This window comes from Amblyomma maculatum, chromosome 11, assembly GCF_055883805.1.
Source record: "Amblyomma maculatum isolate TAMU_Amacu chromosome 11, ASM5588380v1, whole genome shotgun sequence".
NCBI classification, from domain to species: domain Eukaryota; kingdom Metazoa; phylum Arthropoda; class Arachnida; order Ixodida; family Ixodidae; genus Amblyomma; species Amblyomma maculatum.
The window spans coordinates 27957709-27985121 of NC_139354.1; the positions used below are offsets into that span (position 1 = coordinate 27957709).

At 43.1% G+C, this 27413-nt stretch overlaps 1 protein-coding gene and 1 long non-coding RNA gene across 4 annotated transcripts in view; one reads left to right on the forward strand and one right to left on the reverse strand.

The window, feature by feature from the left end:
- Positions 1–1158, forward strand: part of LOC146173244 (uncharacterized) — a 35733-nt gene extending 34575 nt beyond the window's left edge. For both annotated transcript variants that reach the window (XR_014701843.1, XR_014701842.1), the window contains one exon: positions 765–1158. This is a non-coding gene — a long non-coding RNA (uncharacterized LOC146173244). The remainder of the gene's footprint in view (positions 1–764) is intronic.
- Positions 1–22315, reverse strand: part of LOC146173245 (venom metalloproteinase antarease-like TserMP_B) — a 29678-nt gene extending 7363 nt beyond the window's left edge. The window contains exons 1-11 of one of the 2 annotated variants that reach the window (XM_084583598.1): positions 22198–22315; positions 19035–19207; positions 18544–18636; positions 18331–18469; positions 16834–16985; positions 13731–13802; positions 13523–13650; positions 13379–13431; positions 10562–10670; positions 7242–7409; positions 5014–5152 (exon numbers count right to left, since the gene is read on the reverse strand). In XM_084583598.1, the coding sequence (XP_084439724.1) occupies positions 5014–5152; positions 7242–7409; positions 10562–10670; positions 13379–13431; positions 13523–13650; positions 13731–13802; positions 16834–16985; positions 18331–18469; positions 18544–18636; positions 19035–19207; positions 22198–22243 (1272 nt within the window). In that variant the 5' untranslated portion in view covers positions 22244–22315. Of the gene's footprint in view, positions 1–5013; positions 5153–7237; positions 7410–10561; positions 10671–13378; positions 13432–13522; positions 13651–13730; positions 13803–16833; positions 16986–18330; positions 18470–18543; positions 18637–19034; positions 19208–22197 lie in introns of those variants that run through there. The other variant, XM_084583599.1, reaches the window with a different exon arrangement.
- Between the last annotated feature and the right edge of the window lie 5098 nt (positions 22316–27413).

The window sequence follows — 27413 nt, forward strand, 5'->3', positions numbered from 1 at the left end:
ACACCCAACAAATACACTTTTGCTCCTGCTTATATACACCACTCATTCTACTCTAATGCTGAGGCCAGTGACTCTTGCCATTTGAGTGCAGTTATTTTATTTTGTTTGCAGTGGATCGTGCAGATGATGAATTTAGTTTAACAGTTTAAGCTGCTCATATTTGTTATTATGAACAGAATGTTGCGTTTGCTTTCTTTGTGAAATATGCAAACGTTCCCATGGATCTACTCAGTGCAGTTGGACAGATCAATTGGACTCAATTGATAAGTCCCATTGGATGCAATGGTTTTCACCAATTGGGCTATGCGGATGGCAAAAATTCGTCGAACTGAGTTTTCATTTAGAACATGAACTACAGTTATGTACAAATGGCACTCTGTACTGTTTGCACAAGTAGCAGATCCAATTGGCCTATCCAACCAATCGGAATTCTAGAATTCTAAATGGAACCAACTGAACTATTCATTTGGATGTGATTTCCAAAAAGGACTTTCTAATAGGTTCCAGATGGAATGGAAATTCCAATTGGAATTCATTGGAGAGTCCAGTGGATTGCCCATTTGGAAATAAAATTCCAAGAGGAACCCATTGAGTTCAATTGGTACCCATTAAGATTCCAATAGGTTCCAATGGTTTTTTTTTTACTGGGATGCATTAGCTGTGGTACATGTAGGTACCAGTGTCTTGAGTTATTGACAAAGTTGCTATGCCCACTGAATTTCGGTTTAAGCTTAAAGACTAATCACTTTATGTATTTTTTTCAGGAGACCATTTCCTGCCATTCTAGGAAGGTGGATGAGCACTGAAGTTTCTTGCCATATTTAAACATGGTATCAGGAATTTTATATCCCAGCGTAGTGCTGATGTGCCCTTATCATAAAAAATGCTTGCTGTATATTCAGTTGTTTTACTGTATACTTGGACATAGGCGTGAAAAATCATGCATGCGCCAAAAATGCAAATATCCGCGAAAGATCCGGAGACGGACGTCCGAAATGGATGTCTGTCGACGGACTCCTGTCGGATGGTCGTCGGACATCCACCGTTTTTCGTGGAGGTTCAGCGGACGTCCAGAATATCCGAAACGGATATCCGTCGGCTGTCTGAAGGATATTTGTGGTTGCTTGGGAGGCGGGCTTTCGGACACTCAGCCGAAAAACCCACAGAACCTTGACAAAATATTCTGTAGTTATGTCATCAATGAAATTTTTCTATAGTTCTGTAGCACTTTCCTGTAGTTCTGTAGTTTTTCTGTAGTACTGTTCTGTTGTCTGTAGTTTTATAGTACTTTTGTGTAGTCCTGTAGTTCTTTGTTGTTTTTGTTGTAACTACAGAAAATTCTGATGTTACTACAGAAAGTTCTGCTGTCAACTAGTTTTATGACAAAAACCGCGCAGCAATTTTGTCATTACCCAGGTAGCACAAAATGGGCTATGACGTGGGGGCCCGCGTTGGGCCCGTGGGGGCAGCCCATACGGGCCCCATGCGGGATTTGCAATATGTACCCAGAGGGGGCCCGCGTGGGCTTCCCAATTTTGCCGCGATTGGTCCCAATCTGTATCGTGTGGGCAGCCCCGAATAGGGCAGCCCGAATTCAGCCCATATAGCTGATTATGGGCAGCATATCAGGATCATTAATGGGTCCTACGTTTATGAAGGCAGTGCCGCCTCACTGATCAAGGGTTTAATTTTTATGTCGATTAATCCCTCCAATATCTGAATTGTTCCGACGCGGGCTTTGCGGAGGCCATTCCGTTTCGAGCTCGCCCACGTGCTGCCCTCATGGGTTGAATCTGGTATTTTCGGGGCTGCCCAATTTCCATTAATCATCAAGTGTGAAACATTGAGCACTATTTATTTATCTTGTATTCGACACTCAGTAACATAACAGAAATTTATTCCCAATTCACTACAACTATGTGGGCTGGCCCACATCACCCCCAAAAGTTGGTTTGAATATTTATTTCGGTGGTGTATGTAATAATAATGGCGCGGGAAATATTTTCAGGTAGTTCAGTACATACCCGTAAAGTGGAAAAGTTACTGCTGCATATGTTCTGCCAATACTGCATAATTAACATAGTTTTTGGAGTAAATTTAAATAGGCTTTATTCCTGGCATTAATATGCATAGAATGGTTATGTAAAAAATCCAAAAGATGCAATTAGCGGCTGGTATATGGTGAATTACATAAATAAAATGGTGCCTGAAATATACGGTGAATACGTTTCAGAGCGGTAAGCCCGCCTACGGCCAATTTGGGGCCCACTGCGGCCTTTCATGGGCAGCCTCAATTGGGCTTATCTTATTTTTACCGCATGAAGTACGAATATATGTTGCATTTGCCCGCAATTAATCCAAGAAATACCAATGTGGGCGGCATGGAGGCATGCCCACTTTTCAGCCTGGATGCAAACTACTCGGGACCTATTTAGTTTTTGAAAGGGCAGCCCCATTTGGACTAGCCCGTCTACTATGCGCTTTAGGCCCACATTTGCATCGGATGTGCCCTAAAGTGCCCCGCAAGAGACCGATGCGGGCAGAAGCGGGAAGAAGCACTTTCCTGTCCCGCTACAGGTCATGCGGAAATTATCTAGGTTTTTGGTGGGCAGCCCCATTTGGGACAGCCCGGGAATTTTCTCTATGAAGCCTACATTTCCGTTGGACCTTCCCTAGAGAACCCCTTAAGGGTCGCATGTAGGCAATGCGTGGGCATACTCGTATTTAGCCCCACCGCGGCCCATGCGGGACCTAATGCACTTTTGACTGGGCAGCCTCAATTAGATTAGCCCAGGCTTTTTCTACACAAAGCCCAAATTTTGTATGCATTGGCCCTAAAATTCCCCGAGCGGGACCCTTGAGGGCCAGATGTGGGAATACGTACTCAGTTAGCCCTTTTCACGCCTACATGATGCCCAGATGGAAAAAGCGGGGGCAAGCCCAAGCTGGGCTTGCCCGCTTGATCCCTAAAGGGGGCCCTCATGAGTGTTATCATGGTTGCCCAAGCCCAACTTGCTCATACGGGCCCCAGGTGGGCCTCGTAATGTGTGCTACTTGGGTACAACACAAAAGTTTCGGTAGTTTTTTCCGACTGGGCTGGTAAAAGGTAACATGTATATGGTATACTAAAGGTGCTTAACTTTGAAGAAATTCTGAAGGAAGCTTTAAATGCGGCGGATTTTTATTACACGGCAGACGAAAACCATGCGTCGCACAGGCGGTGTGAGGGTCGCTGTATGCTGCCTGTATGTTTCCCTTTTTATTTTCAGTTATTGTTACCCGCGGTAATGACAAGCACCTAATCTTGTCACTTCACAAAAGCAGGAATTTTTGACACTTTCAATGTCGTTGATTGATTTTGATTTATGTATTGTGCCCTCTTTCAATCTATACCTGTATCATTTAAATGTATTGCAGACGTAGTGGGTGGAATATTTTTCACAAAGTACTAGCTTTTGAATTTCTTTGGCATTTTGTAAATTCCGGCAAATATAAGGGGGGTAAATTGTACATTGTTTATAATATTTGAGCCAGGTGTTTCAAGATGATATAGAACTATGGGAGTAAACATTTTTCCTGGAGTCATTATTTAAAAAGTTGTCTCATCTGCAAATTAGATTTATTTGTTGAATGAACAAAGAAATGTTGCCGACTAAGCTATGCAATAGCACTCACTTAGCTTCACTCGCATCGGAAGCTGAATATTTGCTTAATATGCAAGTTACTTTTAGCTGGGACACCCATATGATACTACATAACGGGAGCGACACAGGTGAAAACGCATAAGGCAGCCATGCACTGTCACACTGGCGTCAAATATTGCTGAGTAACGTTTGACAACAACAAAGCTGAGATGACGATGTGTTCTTTGAGGAAAAAACAAAGATCACATCAGTGTTTGCACTGGAGAAATGCGCAAGTGTGAGCATTACTGTGTTGTCCGCGAGATAAGTCAGTGGGATTGTGCGAGTGACAGATACTGCTCCTTTCCTTTCCTTTAGACCAGTTATAGAATGCTGGTGAACTTTGATGAGTTCACCGGAATGCTGGTTGTGTTCGACAAGGGGAACACGATGTACCGTGTAAGCAGCAACGCTCATGCTTTCGCATTTCTGCACTGCAGATTCTGCAGGACTTGGATTTTCAGATTGCTGTTGGTTGATTACCTCTCTTTACACACTTTATAATTATTCCCATTGATTTGAGTACGCAAATCACACCCTTTTCCGCTCGTTTACGTTCATACATTTCAAATTTCTCACCATCGGAAGTTAGGCCTACGTCTCTGGAAGTCGATTTCCACGTGACACGTGACACCATTTCGACATCGAGATTACCCCTCCTGGCTATTTTGACGTCTGATTGACTTACTGGCTTTAATTATTTAACTAAATATCCCACAACACCCATTTTGTCACTTGCACACCTTTGATGTTCTATCCAATGATAGCATTATTTTTCCGATATTTCAATTAGTTCCACTTTTACAACTTCGAGAAGGTCATGCCCATGTGAGACCCACCTGCATTGCCGTGCTATGCTTAACCTTTAATTAACAATGTTTTTTGCAGCATCCAGAGCCAACCCGAAGGTTACCTTATACGCCCCTAACCTGGCAATTGCAAAATGGATGCATAATACAATACTAATTTCGGTTCTAATTAAAGAATTAATTTTTTCATTCCAATAATTCATTCAGTGATTGATTCAATCGAGATTAACATTATTTATTTACAAAAAGGGCAGATAAGTTACATTTATTTAATGCTGAAGATGATTAACTTCATGTCCACTTATTATTTTGTTAGGGCCATAATGTCATATGTGCTGCAAAAGTTTGCAATCCACCGCGGCATTAGAAGGAACAGTGGCATGCCATTCAGTGTGAGTGCTATTTGGAATTCGGCATTGTGCGGAGAAACAGTATTCAGCATTTCAGTTGACACATTCATGGTGCATTCAAAGTGTGAATAATTTTGGAGATGTTTGGAAAGAAGTAAGAAATAGACCCACTGTGTCTGCCGTCACGTTCTTTTCTTCAGGAAAGACCGTTTTTTGGCAGTAGTCATTGGCTTCAACCACCATGCCGGCATATTGGCCCCTGTAGTGGTAGCCCTGCTTGTTCACTCTCCAGCACAATGGTCCTGCCATCCTGTAATGTGTTTTAAATTCAATGTCAAAATGTGTTTTAAAGGTCTTATTGGATACTTGCATATTTCTGAAATTCTCACCGTAAGTTTTACTTTATGATATACATGCAGTACGTTCAAACATCCAGTTAGAGCTCCATAGTCCCGATAGAGTAATTTTTCACTAGAAATCATGCACAACCACTTCTCCCTCTCTCTCTCGAGCAATTTTAGCACCTCTTATACACCTACGGTGAGGGCTTAGTGTCTGTGGTGTTTTAGTGCGAGACCTTTTCACGCCAGGTTTTGTGAAGGTCATTGGGTGCGAATATCTGACCTTGAAGATAGGAACTGCAGGCGTTGCCAGTCACGTACCACACGCCAGATACTGGTAAGAGAAGTGGAGAGAATAGTGTCTAGAGAGCCTCCATACAAACGCCATTCTTAGGGGCGCTAAAGAAATGCGCAGTATATATCACTCTTCTAGGCGGAAACCTGAACCGCGCCATAAGGGGAGGGAGCAAAAGAAAGCCTTGTAGTGGAGGGCTCCGGAATAATTTTGACCCCCTGAGGATCTTTAACCTGCACTGATATCACCCGACCAGCACCCGCGCACGAACTAGGGAGTCTTCATGTGTGACAACTTAAATAGAAGTGGCGCGAGGGGGTGCCACATTTAGCTGTTACGTGTGGAGAGCTAACGTCCTTGCGAGGCGGCGCGTGTTCAACCTCGTAACACGCAGCAGCCGACAGCGAAACTTTGACTGCTTCTAAGACAAAATGAGTGTTGGCAGAACATATAGTATTTTGAACATTCTCTATTGCCTTATCTATAACTTTCTTGTTCCTGATTTCCTTAGCAATGATTTCATTTACGTTAATTTTCTTATCACCGAGTTCCTTAACACTATGTTCCTTATCACTCATTCGTAACATTAAATCATTGTCACTAATAATGTTATCACTATTGTGTTTTCCTTCTCATTAAATGTGGTATCACAACCACTACCACCAACACATTTTGTTTCCAGTTATTACAGATACATTTTGGCCTCTGTTTTTAGCGACACAGCATAATTCGTGATTATTGATTATGCTCGTCAGCACCAGTATAAATTAAAATGAGGCAAAAAATTCAGTCAGATATTATGGCAAATATTTCCGTTGGTCTTAATAAACAACTACATATTATGCCACGATAGCTGAACACACAATGCACTGTGTGCCACGATGTATATGTGTGCGCACGCTCTCCTTTAGTGGCGATAAACATAAACTGCTCGGTGACGAACTCTCCAGTCTGGCGACTCATAAACACGTCTTCGATTCCCATGGCTGCCTCCGCTGCGTCGCGTTGCGTCGACTGCGCCTTGCTACATCGTCACTTGACGGTACGGGCCGCGCAGCGATTGGCATGCGTTCACTCTATAACAGAGGTCTCTAACAATGCCCTCGGAGCTATGCGATGCGCACCGGTCACATTTTCAGCTATATAGTTCCCAAAGCACATACTATCTACACGGCTGCACCACTTCACGAGTTTTATGACTAAAATCAAATCGAATGCCTCGTCCCCGGAAGGTACGCGTTCTTTGTGGAAATGAGAAGACAGGCTAGCCTCTCAGCGTGCGCCTCGGATGGACGTCACCTGCCTTCAAAAGCGAGACGCTCGATAACCCGCCCCCTCTATCTCCAAGAAGAATTCCTTTTTTTTTTTAGGATAAGTGACTGTGGTATTAACTGTTTTATCCTTTAAGCATTTCTTTCGGCGTAATCCTCAAGTGGCAACCTTCCGGAATTTAGAATGACTAACGCGCCGCTTTTCTTTTCCACGAAGAATGGAAGGGTATGGTATGGCAACGACACATTTTAGCCCATTTGTATTTGTAGTATTGCTTGTTTATTGTATTGTCCTGCGCCTGGCCCGCGAGTAGCAATATTTTCACATTTCTGTCCGCTTGGCAATGCGAGTCAGACCCCCGCTCTAAACCATCCATTATTTGCCGTTATCTATACGTGGCTGCTGATTATCAGAGTTCGATAACAGGTAAAAATTAATGTTGATAAAATTAGTAACAGGCTAGATTTTGTAAATAAGTATTGTGCTCTCACCGCATTAAATTTCGGATCTGCGCCAGACTACATTCCGAAAAGCGATGATGTTTAGTTCCGCCATCGATATAGCTCATCAAGTAACCTTCCTTCCACAAGCAGCTCAGCGATCCTGGGTCATTCCTAATCCACGTTTTCGGAGGGCTTTCGTCATGAGAAGAGCCGAGCCTTGAAAAGAAGAATGGTTCGTTAGTACTTGCGGTTGATCGACTCAGAACAATAAAGTGAAAAAATCGAATTCATCCACGTGCTTTTAATCGCTTTTTTTTAAAGGAGTAGCGAGCTCACAGAACCGGGTAGAGAAAGATATCATATTAGCGGCCAGTACAATTTCTGCGGCTCAGCTATAGCAACGTATATGCGCTTGTTGGAAATGAACACGATTTGGGCAATAATGTAATGCCTATAGTTTTAACTTGAGTATTATCCTTTTACACGAACATATAATACGTATTGAGCGCGACTGGTCATTTCTCTTTATAAAGAATATCTACAAAGGTTAAGTGGGTGACAACACCGAAACAGGCCAACACGCATGTCCTCTGATTGCTCCTAGGCTGCCGAAGTTCTTTATGCTCTACTGTGTCAGAAACTGATGTCAGTTTGCGCCGACAACAGAGAGATTGAGCTTGCCGTGATCCGCGATCCGCCACCGTGAGTCTCTACCGCGCGTGGGCAGGGCGCTCAAGCTGATTGGTCCCGACGCGGCAGGCCTGTGCCGACATCTTACCAACATCCAGTATGTGGCGCCATCTGTCGGCGTAAAGGGAGGTCTGGGCATGCGCAGGGGAACATGCGGGGGCGGATCACGGTAGCGGATCGCGGATGACGGTAAGCTAAAATGAGAGAGATATAGCTTACCGTGATCCGCGATCCGCTACCGTGACTCTCTACCGCGCGTGGGCAGGGCGCTCAAGCTGACTGGTCCCGACGCGGCAGGTCTGTGTGCCATGGGATGGGATGGAATATAGGAGCGTCCCCTTTGAAACGGGGTGGTAGCAGTAGCTATCATGCTCATTTTTCTCACTATATTTTAATTATTGATTTAGAATGGTTAACTAAACCATCATTCTATTTATTAAATTTTGTTCCTACATTACTAACATTATGTCACTTCTCTGCTTTTAAGCCACCGATCTTCCAGTCGTTTTTTGCTAGTTTCCACCGCCGGTTTATTCACCCGGCCACTGTTATTTCTAAGCCCCAGAGCTTCAGGAACAGTGATTGCGCCTGCACCAACTTCCGGATGGATACCATTACATTCGAGTATAATATGGTCAATTGTTTCACTGGAGTTTCCACATACAGCACATGCGTCATCTCCATTGTTAAATTTCTTTTTGTAGCTGCGTGTTCTAAGGCACCCTGATCTAGCTTCAAAAAGTACGGCACTGCCTCTTGAGTTATCAAAGAAATCTTCCTTCCTGATCTGCATTTTCCACTTTCGGTATAATTCCACACTCTGTTTCTTTTCCATCGAATTTATCAAATTTTTACCTTCTGTGTTTTTCACCTGTTGCTTAATGCTCTTTATTTCTCCGTCCTTGTTACTAGCATACTTACTAGTTAGTTTCCTAGTTCTTTTCCTCCATTGTGAGTCAACGCCAACATCCAGTATGTGGCGCCATCTGTCGGCGTCAAGGGGGGTCTGGGTATGCGCAGTCGAACGCGCGAGGGCGGATCGCGGATGACGGTAAGCTAAAACTCTCTACTAGAAGACTGCGTAACGGTTCTACGGTCATCTCCGAGGCTGAGCGAAGCGGGCGCTGGGATTACGTGTACCTGCAAACGGGCGAACGGGCAAGCACAGCTCTCGCTCTGTTACGTTGGCGTGCTTGCTTGTCGAAGTGTCGTATGTCGTATGGAACAGTAAGTTCAAGATAGCCGCCAGACTCTAACCGCACTTCAAGTGCCCATTTATCTAATTCAAGTGCCCATTTGTCTGACTAAACTTTTCGAAAGCGTTATAAAATTGACAAGAACTCCTCTTCGAATTGCGAGGTAGTTTCGCTAAGCCATTTTAAGCGCCTGCGCATATATGTGGGTTCCGATGTAGAAAAATGTTTGGCCGCAGCTAAGCATGATTGGACGCTGCATTTTATAGAGAAACATGTAGACATCTTGGTCGGCTACTTTCGGTACGAAGAAAAGGCAAATTCATAGAATAAGTCTCTGCTTTCATGTCTGTCTCAATTTATTTTTCTAATCAGTGGCTGCAGGTATGAGCAAGGCAGCTTACCTCGACTTACTGCAAACGTTTAAAACTCGAGAGGGCTTCGGTTTACTTCAAATTATATTACGATATAAATTAGTGTGGGCAGGCAGAAAAACATAATAATATTTCCCAATCTATAACGCATAGTAACGGGCCGTTTAGTCACTACAGAGGGAACGGGTAGCGCAGGGCTCTGAATTGGTATTCCGCAGAGCGTAGGAAGCAGGAAAATACACCGCATCAGCGCCTGCCTTCCGCAAAAACAGCACAGCGTTTGTCTGGATGAATAAGGCGAATTTTAATGCCAGCAGTGTTTTGCTTTGTTCTTCTTTATTACATGTTTTACACCTAAACGTCTTCACTCAATGCCACTGAAGTAGCATGAGGAATGCAATGATGCAGAAATGTGAGCACAGGCTTAATTATTGATTAAGTATTTGTCACGGTCAGTTCAATTTAAGGCGCCGTGTAGCGATGAGAACTGAAACCACATTTACAAAACCACAGCCGGTTTTGAGGTTGTCCTTCCCTCGAGGAAATGAAGTTTCATTTTTTACCTCTAGACGGAGCCTTAAGTCCAAAGGCCCCACCTATATATGTAGTGTATAGAATACTAGTACACTATTCAGTCCACCTCGGCTCCACTTATGCTGAAGAGAGTCAGTGGAATCGGAGCGGGGAGGAAAGCTGGTTTGATAGAACTGCCTAATTTATGCTACGGTGGGAGCGTCGGTGCTCCAATTACGTTATGGTTTTGTTGTTTAGAGTATGTACACGCTCTTCCATTTCTAGCTGGAACAATATCGCTGTCTTCAACGCTCCATGGCATCTGATCTGGTGACGCACTGAACCTAAGTTACAGGCTATGCGAAACACCACCGCCAGGTAGCTCTGCGTTTCCATTACATTGCTTCCATACGCGGCCGCGTCGGACGCAATGGTGCTTTGAAGACAATGCATGTGTTTCAGCTAGACGTTGATGACCCTGTACATATTAGCTTCAAGGCAGACATTCCTGCTCCTTTGTTTCAGAAGCTATAGTCGGCCGCACAGAAGGGTGCGAGGGAATACTGAGAAAGAAAAAGCTCATGTTGTTGCGTCTTACACGTGGCCCGCCTCATGCGCTAGCGTATGAGTTCCATCGTACATTCCGGCAGTGTCCTGGCCAAGAGCAACAAAACTGGCTGTGCACACTCCACCCACGAAGCCGATGCCTGCGAGAGAAAAATAATGGTGTTTTCATTCAGAGGGAGTTGGGTAAATTACCGCAGGACTTTTCAAATTTGGCTAAGAGCCGCGGCTACCAGTCCTGTGCCTGCATTCAAAGAGTGACGAATTTGTTTTGCTGTATGATGAAACAGGTATGTATGTATGTATGTATGTATGTATGTATGTATGTATGTATGTATGTATGTATGTATGTATGTATGTATGTATGTATGTATGTATGTATGTATGTATGTATGTAAGTATGTATGTATGTATGTATGTATGTATGTATGTATGTATATATATATATATATATATATATATATATATATATATATATATATATATATATATATATATATATATATATATATACTTATATATATATATATATATATATATATATATATATATATATATATTGTAAGAGTATGTTCAGTCTGAGGTCGGTGTTGTGGTCGAGCGTTTAACTAGCGCGTCAGTCTCTTGCGTCTTCTTCTTTGTCAGCCGTCTTCTACGTAGCACGCGCCTTTTCGACATACGCTTGTCGTCTTTGTCACCGTCGACAGTCACCGAGCAATGGTGTGACACTACAGTATATATATATATATATATATATATATATATTGTATATATATATATATATATATATATATATATATTGTATGTATTTTGAATTCGTTCTCTGCGGTAGGGCAGAAGAGTTCAGGCTCTCGCTACAGAATATATATTCAGCTCTAACCGAGGATGGCGACATTACCCTAGAAGCAATGAACAATAATTTCAGAGATATTACTGAGTGCGCTGTAGAAGTAGGCGGTAGGATAGTTAGGATACCGGTAAGCTGTCTAAGGAGACGAAAGATTTGATTAAGAAACGCCAGAGTATGAAAGCTTCCAATCCAACAGACCAGATAGAATTGGCCGAGATATCAAAGCTAATCAATAAGCGCAAGGTGGCCGATATGAGGAAGTATAACTTGGAGAAAATTGAGCGTGCTGTAAAGAACGGGGAAAGCCTTACAGCGGTAAAAAAGAAATTGGGCATATGCAAAAACCAGATGTATCCGATAAGGGACACGGCGGGCAACGTCATCACGAATATGGATAGTCAAAGTAGCCGAGGAATTCTATATAGACCTCTACAGTAGCCAAAGTAGTCAGGACCGTAATGAGACTGGCGGTAGGGAAAAACAGTCAGACATTCCACCAGTGACAAAGGACGAGGTCAAGAAAGCATTACAAACTATGAAAAGAGGGAATCAGCTGGAGAGGATCAGATAACTACAGATTTGTTAAAGGACGGGGGTGATATCGGGCTAGAAAAACTGGCCACCCTGTATACGCAGTGCCTGGTGTCATCTAGGGTACTGGAACCATGGAAGAATGCAAACAGTATCCTCATTCATAAGAAAGGGGACTCTAAGGACCTTAAAAATTAGACCAATCAGCTTACTGTCTGTTACGTATAAGGTATTTACTAAGGTAATCGCTGATAGAATCAGGACGACCTTACACTGCAATCAAGCAAAGGATCAAGCAGGTTTTCGGAAACGGTACTCTACTATCGATCATATCCATACCATCAACCAGGTGATAGAAAAATTTTCGGAATATAACCAGCCCTTATACATAGTATTCATTGATTACAAAAAAGGATTTGACTCAGTTGAAACTTCAGTGGTGATGCAGGCATTGCGAAGTCAGGGGTAGACGAGCCGTACTTGAAAGTGCTGGAAGATATATATAGTGGCTGCTCAGCAGCCATAGTTCTGCATAAAGAAAGTAACAAAATTCCCATAAAGAAAGGTGTTAGGCAAGGAGACACAATCTCCCCATGTACTATTCACAGCTTGTTTAGAGGAAGTATTCAGAGACTTGGAATGGGAGCAATTAGGGATAAGGGTAGATGGATAACACCTCAGTAATCTGCGATTTGCTGACGACATTGCCTTGCTAAGCAACTCGGGGGATGAACTGCAAATAATGATTGATGACCTAGACAGAAAAAGTAGAAAGGTAGGCTTGAAAATCAATATGCAAAAGACTAAGGTAATGTTCAACAGCCTCTGGAAGGAACAGCAGTTTACATTAGGTAGCGAAGTACTGGAAGCAGTAGGCGAATATGTCTACTTAGGACAGGTAGTAACCGCAGATCCGGACCATGAAAAGGAAATAAGAAGAATAAGAATGGGATGGAGCGAATTTGGCAAGCACTCGCAAATTATGACTATCAGCTTATTGGTATCGCTCAAGAGGAAAGTATACAACAGTTGCATCTTACCTGTACTCACCTATGGGGCTGAAACGTGGAGGCTAACCAAGAGGGTTCTACTTAAGTTGAGGACAACGCACAGCGCTATGGAACGAAAAATGGTAGGGGTATACCGTTAAGAGATAGGAAGCGTGCAGAATGGGTCAGAGAAATAACTTAAGTTACTGGCATTCTAGCGGAAATCAAGAAGAAATGGACATGGGCAGGACATTTAGTGCGAAGAAAGGATAACCGGTGGTCGCTTAAGGTAACAAACTGGATTCCAAGGGAAGGAAAACGTAGCAGGGGGCGGCAGAAAATTAGGTGGGCGGATGAGGTTAAGAAGTTCGGAGGGCTCAAGTGGATGCAGCTAGCACAGAACCGGGTTATATATATATATATATATATGCAGCCCAGAACTATCTCTGGCGGCTTTTGCGTGGGTACATTAAACACTTACCCAGTGTGTTTGTATTCTTTGTTTTGTTAGGGCCTTCTGAGTAGACCACACACCTGCGTCGAAAGAGCACCACTATTATCAATCTCTAATGCACTTCGAGGTGAAAAAAATGAAACTACCGAGGCAAATAAAAAGTGCCCATACCCAGTCATTAGGTACACCATATCGGGATCTCCATATTCGTGTTTTTTACGTACGGCGTACGTTCTAAACTCATCAAGAGTGAGCGAACTCTCCATGTAATTATCGACACCTTTCTTATAGGTGCTGTTCTGAAAACAAAAACGAACTCGTGAAATCCTTGAGGTTGATGTGGTTGCGGGTGATCACTGCAGGCAAGAGAATTGATTACCTGATCTTTCTCGACTCCTACTAACGAGAACTTCACCCTGGGACGGCTGGTTTCTGTATATCTTAAGTTAACCTGCGAAACGAGTCAAATGTGTTTTAGTGAAGTACTCTAGCTGTAACGCAAAAAATACCATTTGGACGAAGTTCGCTTTGTTTGTTATTTTTATTACCAATTTGAAGCACTTTTTGAAACTAGTAAATAATTTCCACCGACCTTCTTGCAGAGACTTTACGTCCCATCTCGGCACAGCCAACGGACCAAGACGTGCAGGAGCTCACCCGATGAGATGTGTGCAAAAATCCACATTCTCTAACAACTATGTACTGTCCGGAGCTTGGCAATGTTGTCTTCCATACACGAGAGCGAGTTAAAGGAAATATTTCTTTTTAGCTAGAAAAGTAAAAAAAAATTAAACCGATACATATAAAATGCAGATATAGCGCTGTTATCTCACCGTTGAAACTCATAGCACCTGACATTTTGTTGCTGACCGAACACCATTGGGAAAAGCTGAACTGACTGGTGCTGTATTGACGCGTAGACACTCAAGCGGCACTGTTGGAGTTCACATGCATCTATTGATTCCAACCGCTTCGGCTTCGTTTACGCATACTTCAAGACCGTGAAGCTGTTTGTCCCATCGGCTGCCAATGACACCTTTCCTCTGCCTCATGAGAAATCTATTCCGGATCTTCACATAGTATCGGTTTGCGCTCGCCATTGTGCGGACTTTCGCAAAGTTTTTCTTCTGGGTAATATATTTTGGCCACTATTATATGAAACCTTGAGAATTTTAGCTGGGACATATCCTGTATACAAAATGTGATCACATAAGGTGATATACTACATGCCATACCGGAGGGCGGGAAAACTCAAAAAAGAGGAAATAAACGCTGCTGTAACGAAGCGTAAGGCACCCTGGGTTTACAACTAACATGAAGTGGATCTGGTAAAATACAGGTTCAAGGGTTTTAAGTTGTGCCGGGCTTGTCGTTTAACGAACGCTGTTGTGTGCTTAGAACTTTGCACGAACTGATATTTGGTACAAATCAGATGGCAGTCGGCAGGCGTGTATTAGCTGTTTGTACGGGCATGAGTGATGAGCAGTCTAGGACAATATACGAGGTGGTCATTCATAGGAATGGTTAATGCAGAAAGCAAGACCCTGCATTAATTAAGTTGAGGCAAATGGGGGAGATGTGCTGGAGACGGTAATTTTCATGCACTAACTGACATAACTTCAATATTAACATTGTGGGAAGAAGGTTAATTTTACACCATAGTAACTGAATAAAGGCCAAATGTATGGAAACTGTAGTACTGCAAAACAAAATGTACGCCACTTAGAAAGGCCTGTCTCCTGAAAGAAAATGAACAAGCCGAAGTTAGCACCCGAAAGCAGAATAAAAAAAATTACTAAGAAAATAGTTATACCTAATTCTAAATGAAGCTCTTTACTATTTGAGGGTAGAGTTGGTGCTTTATGAGAAAATGCTAATAGAATACACCTGACGCTTCCGCTAATATTTACTCTGGTTGTTCCATTGAAGTGGTACAACGATACCACAATTTTCCCAAGTCCAAGTCCTTCCGGCCGCGCGTATACGATGTCACAAGCTCCAAAAATATAGGAAGTTTAAAAAAAGGCGAAGATTTCGTCAGTTTTAATAATGTAGAAACATTTAAGCGGAAAATAAATTTCAGTGATAAAAGAAAAAGCAGTTCAGCGTGTGCAAGAAGGAAATAGGTGCAAGTGTGTTTATGGCTAGGCGTTCATTCTCACTCCACGAATTCAAAGGAAGTGCTGTTACCTACGTATTTCTTAGTCGCGAGCGTTTACTGGTAACATGATTGATGATGTCGTTTTTGCGGACGCGGGAGAGCGCCAGACCGGCCCTGCTTTCCTAATTTAGCTAAGTACGTAAAACTAACCTCATTCAGCAGAAGCCAGGGATGACGATCAGTGTTTGCGAACGCACCCAGAAAACAAGTCTGACAGAAACGGTTAAGAAATCTCGTGTATGGCCACACTGTATTCAGCCGACTTGTGTGAGATAATTTATATGCGACATTTTTGTTAGGCTTGACCGGTATTGCGACCGTCAATCGCTATGCACGTGTTTTGCGCACCTACATGCATGTGCTATTTTAGCCTTAATAAATACATATTTTCACCCTTCTTAAGGCGTGAAAGGTACGTAGTACGGATTCAGACATGAGTAAACGGAACACGCCATTCCGTTCTATATGCAGTAAATGATCCGTATACGACAAAAATGGACATTAAATGACCATGAGACAGCACACTAGCGTATGCTATTAGTCTGCGCATATCACAGCTATTAGCTTCACGTAGGCAGCACGTAAAACTTTTGAGAAGGCAATGATGCACTCCATTTACTTTAGTGCGAACCTGCATGAGTTCACTTCATAGATAGAGGGACGGTGGTTGCTGGCCACCATTGAAATCTTTTTTTTTGTTTTTTTTTTGCAATAACTGGTGTTCATGGGAACAATTTAATGCTCACTTTTTTCTCTTTATTGTTCTCAGAGCACCCGCCAGATGGCGGGAGATGTCTGTAAGGATGTTAATGTTGTTAATGTTGTGAAAAACGCGCCTTTGTACCCGCCATAGCAATTCCCGCATGGTGGTCAGTCACACTGACCACCGTGCATGAATGGCGTTGTAGGTAGGACCACGTGGGCAGGACTCTATATTTTATCATGAAAATTCAACATGAATGTAAATTTCGCGATCAAACCTGCTTTTCAGATGTTGAATATGAGGATATTCCATTTCCAGGATAGTCTGCAGGATATTCAGAGATAAACAGAGTGATGAAGGTGTGCCATAAAGAGACCCTTCCAGCATGGTGGTCAGCAGCACTGACCGCCTCATATGTTCTAAAGCGCAATAATTTTTTTCTACTTTGTGTAAAATATTGTTTTCGTAATCATTTTTTACCATCTGCGCAATAAAATCGAACATTTAATGAAAAATAAACTTCTGTGCATGAAAGAGTTAAGGCTATTTGGGACACCATACAAAAGGCTGTAGTGTGCAATAAACCCGTGCACGGCAAGCTGGCAGAGCTATACTCACAGAGTTTACATGTACGCAGAGGTACTGTATCAATTCGACCGTGGTTTGGAAGTGTTTGTGATGCCAGTGATCCGAGACAATAAACAGTTCTACAGTCACTACGTCCGGGACATTTACCGCGCCGTCTCGTCTTTCCTTTATTCTCCAAGCATCTGCAACAAAATGCGCCCACAAAAAAGGGTGGGTATAACGTTACATAATGGATGGATGAGGTAATGATAACGTTCTTGCGGTCTAGTTGATTCATTTTTGAAGGAGGGAAAAGCGGCGCGAAACGACAAGAACAAAGGCAGGGAAACAAACACAACAGCACTGGAGCACATACTCACCAGTACCTCCGATCTATAATCTATAATAATCCTATAATCTATAATACTAGCTATTACTAGCTATCCTCTAATACGGCATTGCCACTGTAAGACGATCTCATATTAACGGAGAGGACACATACGAGAGCTAACTGTAAACCACACCTTACATTTAAATGACTACCTTAATATACCAACTTAATACGCACATTTGTCCGCACAAAATTCGAGCAGCGCAGCAGATAAGGGGGCAGTTGGAAAAAATACCGAACAGCGTTTATAAGTCAGACGCGATCCCAAAATGCCCCCTGGAAAGCCATGCTCTTTCCTGTTCAGCGCATACGACTAAATACCACTGCCACACGTCCAGACGCATTTACTCAAACAGGTCGTCCTGTCAATAACAGAGCAATACAAATGGAAACGTTTTGCAAAAAAAATAGGGGAACTCTGAATCTTCCAACTCACTGCTTGACCTGCGCGTGAGTCATTCAGTTTGAACAAGTATTGCAAAGAAATACAATGAATGCGTCAGTGAGCCGACTGTCATGCTTCAGAGGGAAGAGTGTGGCTTCTTAGAGGACATTTTTGAAATGCAAGCATGACGCATGCGCGTTATTCTTTTTGTTTTCCTCTTTCTTTCTTGATTTTTATCTGGACACATGCACAGCATCCGTAGGTTCCCACAGGCATTTTCGAAATACCGGCCTCATGAAATATTTGCATTTTCTCTCTGCACGTGTCCTCATCCAGACGTTGAGCATAAATTATGCACAAACGTCGTGCGGGGGAGTCGGAAGTGCACCCTTCGTCATTTTGTGGCTTCGTACGTAGCAGTCAAGCTTTGCTGTAATTTGCGTGTTCCGAAACATTTGTGGGCAGTATGCAAAAGTCTGGTTATTAAGGAATAGAGTTTAATTGAAAGTTCTCGAGTGTCCTTTATGAAACCGTGTTTCCCATTCTGAGCTTGTCGCACTCTGCCATGGAAAGCACTAGCTTACCAATAATCCGATTGTTTCGAGTTAGCATATCCTGCTTCTCCAACATGTTACCTTTAAGGACTCCCCAGGAGTTCTATTTGCTCGCCGTAAATGTTTCGGCATATATAGGCATGTGTAGTAAATGACTATCCTCAGCGCGCGCGTAACAATACTAAAAAAACACAAGGAGTTTTTGCTTATTAAGTTACCTAAGCCACGGGGTTCCATCTCGATGTCAAGCATTTCCTTCTTCTCAATTTCGTGTATCATGTGAGGAACGAGGCCACCTTCAGATCGCTCCATTCCGGGCATTGGCTGAATCCTGAGGTATGGTCCCACGATGCCTTCCTGCACAATTAAGAGGAGATGGTTGTTTGATTGTTCATGGTTCTGTGCTGAAGAACAAGGAATTCGATACTCACAACTTCGACGCCGGCGCCTTTCTGCATGACATGAACACTTGCTAATTGCTGTTCATCTTCATGAAGGTGGCGGTCGAGTTCCTCTCCTTTGAACTGTAGAATGAGTTTTATTATTGTTACAACAAAATGAGTAAATTATGAGCAGTTGAAGCCATCATTTTGCTATGTGTGCAATTGAGAAGTCGAAATGATTTTTGGAAACTAGAGCAGATAAACGTAAATTGAATCTCGAAATCAGTTTGTCAAAACAAGCAGACGTTTCGCCTCTTACGAGCTTGAAGAAATGGCTTTGGATCAACTGCTTGCATTTCGTTTGCGTGCTTTTTTTTTTTTTTTTTACCATTGGCTGAGAAAAAAAGGACACAGATAAAAATTGGGTAACATGAGAAAATGTGCAGTCACTCATGAATTCCTTTGGAATAATTTCCACGAAAGCCATATTTGAACGCGCGAGTAACGTGTTTCTTGGGATATCCTTAGGAAGTACTTACGATGTGTGTCACTTGGCGTCCATCCTCCTGTTCAAGGACACGAAACTCACTCGCAGCTACCCACGCTTTCCTCAGATTGAGCGTCAGGTCATCGTGCAAGTGCAGTACCATGCGACCATCTGGTGAACGCTCTTCGAGAAGGCGCGGATAAACAAGTCGAGGTTGCTGTATCCCTGTCGGGGGAAAGGAGTGGTGGATGTATAGACAGCTGTTAGACGCGGTTTCTACGCTGTACCTAAATATACTGCACTGCTCTAAATGACGCAATGGGGTGGTATATGCGCACACCAAACACGTAGCCAGGATGTTCTTGCAAGGGGTGTTCAAGCTAGTTTCAGATGTTATAGGGAGGGGCGCTCAGCATCAGATACTTAAAAATAGCACCAACTGGATGAAGGGGAGGGAAGGGAATGGGGCGTCGCCCTTTACTGGCTACGTACCTGGTGTAGGCACATACTTTCTATGAAAAAAAAAATCTGAAAGTGAAGAGAAGAGAGCCGAGAAAACGAAAAATGCCAAGATTTTGAGTATATTAGTAGGAGTGTTCTGTATAACCTATCGCAAGGCTCCCAGTGGGAGCGTATACAGGAGCACTAATTACCAAATGCCATCAGCGCCTTCTGCTGAGCTCAGAAGTACAGCTTGTGGGCTGCAATGCGACGCGACGCGACGCAGAGCATGAACTGAAGCAGTGGCCAGTGAACACTTTCTATACGTTGCACCAAGCTGTAATTACCGACATAATTTGCAGGGAAGTAATTTATTCATCTTTTGACCGTAGATGTCAGTCCACGATACTATGTAAGCAGACTTCAGTAATGTAGCGAGTAATGCTGGAAACCACTCATCGGCCCACCTGCCATTTGAGCGATAACTCAAGAGTACCTGTAAAGACAGGATGCCTGATATGGGTTTGTTGAGATATTTCAACCAATCTGAGGCTTTTATGCTGAACGAATCGTGTGCATTCCTGAGGTTACGAGGTAAGCAATAAGTCAGGAAACACCTACGAATCGTTACCCACTCATACAAGACTTCTGCACTCGAGCAATAAATGCAATCGAGGCTTTTCCAATGATAAAAATGGAATTCATCTTTGATCGCCACATTCGACCAAGTTCGTTGCCTTCTATTGGTCCTAATTGTAGCTCCGCGCTACAATCAATCAGTGCGACCGATAGACCGATGCTGCTAACATGTGAACAGAGCAAACCAAATCCATAACAGTGCGCTGCACTTATCTTCCTTTTGTTGCCGAGAAGCAACATATTTATACGTGGTTCTGCGCCGTGGGTGTTTGATCGAGAAAAAAAAAAAGTAAACGATTTCATGTGCTAGGCCAAATGATGACGATGATGATGTCCTCAGTCGTAAAGGTACACAGGCCAAGTGCGAAATAGTAGCGCTGGAACTTCAGCCTTTTCCATATTTGCAGTTAAAGACTGTTGTTACGGTCAACCAGGCTTCCGACAAAGGTATGGTAAAATCGATGAGTGAAGTCGGTGACCTTAGTGGTAAAGTTCACTTAAATCATATGTCGCTTAATTCATTTTAAGAGGGTAATGTGATAGGAATGTGCCCTGGATCCACTGCTCGCAGTTGAAAGTGGTTGAAGGCGATAACATGCACAGCACATCGCGAGAGGGGCAATTAAACACGCCGGATGGCCGCCGGCGACAAAGGCTGTGTGGCTTAATACAAAGGGCAGCAAAGAATCGCCTCAAGGAACTGCTTTGTACTATCACATTATCCCACTCTGTCCGTACCCTAACGTTCCTTTACTTCCTGTTTTGCCTTTCCCAGTGTGGTGTAGTACCATCGGACGACTTGTTGTTGTTGTTGTTGTTCACCCCTAATTTGATGGCACATACCCATACAGTGGGATCGGCCAAGAATTGAGGTGCAGAGATATTAGATTTTATGATGTATAATTACATCTTAAAAAAAAAACATAAATAGAAATGATTGCTAGGAACTTCTGCGCCTTTCCTTTCATTAAATACCTTTCTCTCTTTCTCTAGCCTGCTCGCACCGCCGCTCGTTTGAAAGCCACTCTGGGGTAAAAAGCATTTTACTTTAGTTCTTTCAGACTTAGCTGCTTTTGTTAACGACTTGCCAGAAGTCAAGAACACCCAGATATGCGCCGTGGTCAAGGACGAGACAAAAATAGGCAGAATCGGTGGTTGCATGCTGTGTTTGTCAGCTATCACCTGTCAAATACCGCCTGCAAAAAAAAAAAAAAAAAAAAAGGAAAAAGAAACATAGCTGCCGCATCTCAAGTCCGGAGGTGAGTTCTTATCTGTGGTGCATTTCACTTTGTGCTGCTAAGTGTAGTTTAACTTGTGTATCAGTTTAGATAATGTAGCAAGAAATGGGAGATGAAGCGAAGGTCAAGCTGCTGGTGATAAGTTATATGTATACGCAGTTGATGCACAGATGAGGACAAGTGCTCTCTTCGACGCGCTGTCGTCTGAAGTTTGTGTTGTTCCCTTGTTCAAGTTTTCACTCCGCAAAAAGAGGGAGGCCGTTTCGAACTGGCTCGTTTTTGCCTACCTTTGAGGGGAATGACGTTTAAAAAGTCATACGCAACTGTCCTGCTATGCATGCGGGGCTGTACATTTTGTTTAACTACTCTCGATTCTGCTAATTCATCATGTTCGTACAAGAAATTCAATTTAGAAAAAGAATGCTGCTGACAGTCTGCAGCGCGGTGATAAAACGGCAGCTTGCGTGCCGAGGCAGTGAAGCTAAAGTGTCTGCATCCAACGCAAAACGACAAAGCATGCCGCCAGCGAAAATCTCAGCAAACTATTCCCGCTCGTCTAGCTGCTATCAAAGCCTTCATGTCATTGAACGCAAACAAATTACTGCGGGAATTTTGAAATCATGGTACCCCTCACTGGCTTCCTATGTTCATGTCTAGTTGGCGAGAGCAGAGAAAGTATTTTACAAACCACATTCCACAGCGGTTTCCAGAAAGAGTCGGCTATCATTATCAACTTCTGCACACACTATTTCACCGCACTCGCTAGTCTTTTTTTAAATTGCAAATGAAAATATTCTCATTGAGTTATGTAGTACTCACGACTGATGTCCAGTATAAACTGCGCTTTAGTTGAAGGCGTAGAGAATAGCTGGGCATAGCGACCATTTTGATACTTACCTTGAGCAGTGAAAAGGAAGACTGCGACTACCATGAGCCGAATCATCGTGAACGAGACCTGCGGAATCGCATGTGTGAAAGCTGCTTTTAAAATCTATATCGAGCTCGTAAAATATCTATATCTGTAGGCCGGTGGTATTTCCACTCCCAATGTACTTTTGTGTATTTTTTTTCTGCTATATAAGAGGCCAGGAGGCTTTTCTGGTGTTCTGAAATGACGGCTTTAATGTTCGTCTTATTTTTGACCTTCGTCACAGTCGGGCAGTTGACAGATGCGGCTTTATTTCTGCGGCCTATTTCTTTAAAGTCAGACTATTCCTTTTGCCCACTGCTTCGTTCAGCTTTATGACCTTTAATAACGCGATATCCATTGGGTAGGCTACATTTACATTTAAAATTGAGTTGCAACTGCTGATTATAATTTAATGCCGCTTGCTCAGATATCGCTTGTTTTGATGTACGCGATTAGCGTTACTTGATATGTATAATCCCCGTAAATTGTACGTAACCTAAAGGGTTTGCTTCTAAGCAATTTTGAGGGGACACCGTACCCTATCAATCGTTTCAAAGTTTGGGTGCATTGAGGGAAGGAGGCCCTTTCACTTTGGACATAATATAGTCCTTGAGGATACAATACTAGGCACACTGGGCTCAAATGAAACCCTTTGGTCTGTGTACTTTTGTCAAGGGCTGTATGCGTACGCGTTTTGATCCTTTTCTCTGTCTAATTTCGATGCAATAAAAGATGTTCTCTTACAACAATAACATTTCAGGTTTCTTTTTACTTCGTTTCCCTTTTCTGTGCCCTCAATTTGCCCTACTGAAGAACACTTGCGAGTATTCATAGGCAATTTTTTTTTGGTGTTTTATTGCATTGGATCAATTTTAAAGACTGAAAAAATAAGAAACAAAATGGGAGGAGACTTAAGCTCAGCCTTTAACGAATGACGTAACAGTGTTAGCAGACCCTAGTCTACGACTTCCCTTGCTGGCTTTCGGTCGTATACGCGCACCTGCTATTCGTAGCATAATCACTAATTCCTTTATATGTGCTTCTACTACCTCGGATATATTCCTCACATATAGCATTTACTTTGGAAGAAAAGAAGAGGGATTGAAGAAATAAAACAATCTGACTCACCAAGGAGCAGTTCTCATGTTAGATATAATGATAGGGAGGAGGAGGGAAGGCAGGGATGTTAACCAGAAAGGCCTCCGGTTGGCTACTCTACACTGGGCAAAAGAGATAAGGGAACTAAAGAGGGGAAGGGAAAGGGGACGTGAAGTTCTCATGTTGGGGATTGGGAACGACAATCCATTACAAGATATCATTATGCAGGCAATGGTGAGATTTTCCCTTTCATTCTGTATCTGTAATGTAGCCACAATTTCCGTACTGTTCTGCTGCTTAAAGCTGCGCAGAGATGTGGTTTTAAAGGCAGAGGTGCATGGAAGTGTTCTGAAGGTAGGGCAGCGGGTTCAATGCTCGGCCAAATGGTCCCGTAGTACCTGTGGCTCATTTGCTGTGCGGTGCTTTCATATTCTATCAGTGTGCCATCTACCCGGCTGTCCGATGTAGATTTTCCCAACGCAACGCGGTATTTAAAGCACAGCACCCATTATGCAGCAGGAGAAGCAGGTTTTATTTTTTTTCTTTGTGCAAGCGTTGATCCCATGTTTTGTCTCGTTGACTTGGAGCCATGCCGCGCCAACCTTCCATAGGCGGCGAACACGGCCGGATGAAGTGCTTTCCTGAAACCTTCTTGAGGGGGTCAGAGGGACGGAGACCTATCGATATAGGGAACGGTAAAGAACTTGCTATCTGCCGTTGGTACCGCCCATGGCGTCTCCTCTTTCTTCACCACACGCAAAATAGTTTTAATACAACCGCCGCCAGAAGAAGTTTTATTCAAGTAGTTGGCAGTGTCAAGGCGTGCTCGACGTGTTCTGGATCAGCTCGAAAAATCACCGTCTCACCAATGGGCTGGTATCATATCAAACTACACTCATGAAATGTTACAACAGGGCGGTAAAAGAGCAGATAAGGTTATTTTTAATACTCGCTAACCAACGTAAACAGGACAAACCTGAGTGCCATCACTCGGCGTCGAAACTTATTTTCCCACCCAGAAACGAAGTTTGTCGAAAAAACTGCTCCGACACAGCCACATGCAGTTTACTATTTTGCAAAGTGCAAAGTGCCAACAAAAGGGAACAAAAATGTCATTTTAGAATTGTTTTGTTAAACGTTTTGTGGCGTCATATTCAGTTGCCTGTTATCTGACGACGCGCGATGTTTCCAGATATATTGCCACTTTTCCAGCATTTTTTTTTTGCGTTCATCGCGAAGGAACCATTGATATCAATTTTGATTATTATATTTATTATATTAAAGTAATTAAAATAGGGTTAAACGAGCAGCTTGTCAATGTTACCTGGGCGAACGGAGCCTTGTCAAGCTTTTACTGCATAGTTGTTTCTTCCTGTCCTCGTTTCCCACTTTGTATGCCTTTTGATGAAAATAAAATATGTTGATTGATTGTTTGATTGACTGAGATGACTAGTGCTGCAGCTTTAGAAAACTGCTTGAAAGCAGAGTCTCATCTACCTAACGTGTAACGTAACAAGAAGGAATATTGCAGGTATGAAGTGAGGGGGATTTTCTCTGCTGTCAAAAAATTTCCGAGCTTTTGATGGTTCGTGAAAAAAAAAGGAAAGACAGCAGCCTTTTCAGAACAAGAATATTGTTCTATTTATGAATTGAGCCACAAGTTTTACTCCGCTTCTAGTTTAACATACACGTGCATTCGTATATTGGACCGATGAAAAAAATCATCAGTAATATATCAAAGGCGAACGCCCGTAGGTTACCAATGCGCACCAAGACCGGTGACTGATTCGCCGATTACTCAAAGACGGGTGCTAACCATTGTTTAATGCTACTGCAATACAAATTCGTTTGGAATTATAGGCTTTTAATGTCCGTAAGTAATTTGACAAATGGCTTACCACAGAATTTGTTTTACACCAGAACTACGAAATCAGAAAGAACTGAAGAGTTCCCTTTAATGCACGGTCTTAGGGTACACTTTGTTCTAGGCATCAGTATCAATGTGCACCCTCTGTTGCCACGGTGGCTTAGGAGTACGCTGATGTAGTTGTCGCCGACTGTCGCAATGTGTATTGCTGGTGACCTTCCTAAAGTTTTTGTGAACTCTGCCGAGGGCTTGACGTATACTACACTGTGAAAACCTTTTTTGATTCCATTTATTTTTTATAGTCTGACGCTACTTTTATTTTCCCGGCTGTACCATCTAGACCGCTAGTTTTCTTTTTCATTATTATGAACACCCGTGACCTGTCATTTATTGTCTCTTCCCCGTGTGGACCCGGGCCGAGTTGCCTTTTGATCCAGATATTTTGTTTTATTTTATATTGATTACGGCGCGATTGATACGTGTATCACGCGCTCCATTTTAAATATTGAGTTTCTTCTGCCTTGCTCTTTGGTTTCTAGGTCAGAGGCGGAGGCCATTGACACGTATGAACCTGATACCATGCAGATAAGTAAACCAAGTTTGGTTTGGTTTTGGGGTTTTTTAACGTGCAAAAAGCGACTCAGGCTATGAGAAAAAGCGTAGTGGAGGGCTGCGGAAATTTCGACCACCTGGGAGTTTTTAACGTGCACTGACATCGCACAGCACACGGGCTCCTAGCTTTTCGCCTCCATCGAAAAGCGGCCGCCGAAGCCTGCATTCGATCCCGCATCCTTGGGCGCAGTAGTTGAGGAGGAGGAAGATGAGGAGGAAAGGCAGGGAGGTTAACCGGTAAAGGAACCGGTTTGCTACCCTGCACTGGGGGAGAGGGGTAGGTGGGTATAAAAGTTATGGGTGAGAGAGGGATGGGTGATGACAGTACAGTTACATCACAGACATGTCACATCACATCACGTCACAGTCATATCACGTAACATAAAAACTCATAGCCTTTCGATCAGTCCTGTGCTTTTCATAAAGCGGAGCAGTGCCTGGGAGGCCTTCACCGCAGACGATCGCCGTGGCCAGGGACCTAGGATCTTAATTTAAGTTAGTGGGCGTCCATCTAGACTCTCCAGTGCCCTGCATAGGTACTGTCTTTCCTCGCTGTATATGGGGCACTCACAGAGAATGTGGCCTATAGTCTCGTCGCACCCGCAGTTTGTACATGCAGGGCTATTTGGCATACCTATCACAAAAGAATGAGAGTTTGTAAATGCTACACTAACCCGCAGTAGTCGAGCACCGCACCATACGATGGGTGTAAATCAAATTTGAGGCACACGCCTTTTAATATGTTTACGTCTCCCTGGTTATTTTGTTTTTCATTTTGAGCAATATTCATGCGTTCGGGCAGTTATCAGAGCTTCGGTGAATTAATTTGTACTTTCGGAGGTATAGTAGAGCTCACAGCGTAGCGATGCACTGTCGAAGCTCAGTGAATGCGTAGTCAGCGTCGTGATTCAGTGCTCGCGCGTTTCGCATACGCCACTCTGCATCACGATAGGAAACTTGAAAATGATGCGCGAATGCGACGTTACGCAGTGGAAGCGAGCGCAAGCAGGCGACAAAAGTGCAGAAAAAACGTGCTGAACGACCGTGACCTAATTAAAGTTTCAGCAACTGTCGGCCTATCTTGGAAAACAAAAGGCCCATAACACGTAATAACATTGATATACATTTTTCTCGGACATAATAAAGAGCACGACTTATGTACGTTGACATCTCATTAGTATTTTTCTCCTTTTGAGTAGCCCTCTGGCTTATGAAACGTAATAAATGTTTCCAAATATATCATGCTTCTTTTGCCTTATTCAGATAGGTTGGCAAAGTTATTTCTGCTTATTATAAGTTTTGTCCACGCTACAAGTTTGCGGTTGCGGTATATATAATTGGGGAGCGACAAGACTTTTTTCCTTATTTGAAGAAAGGAAACACACGTGCCATTTTCCACACGCGAGGAAAGGCAAAATTTTTCTAACATTTAGTAAATATAGTGGTGAACACCGGTACAAAAATGCTTTTATTATGGCGGCTGGAATGGCGTCAGGTCCAGGAGACGAAGATAGTCTCAGCCGCTTGAGGCTCACGGTTACCAACTTCTCGTCAGACAGAACGGAATTAGGTGGTGCACCAGATTGGAGGCATAAGGAATCGCAATGTGGAGATTTATGCACGGAG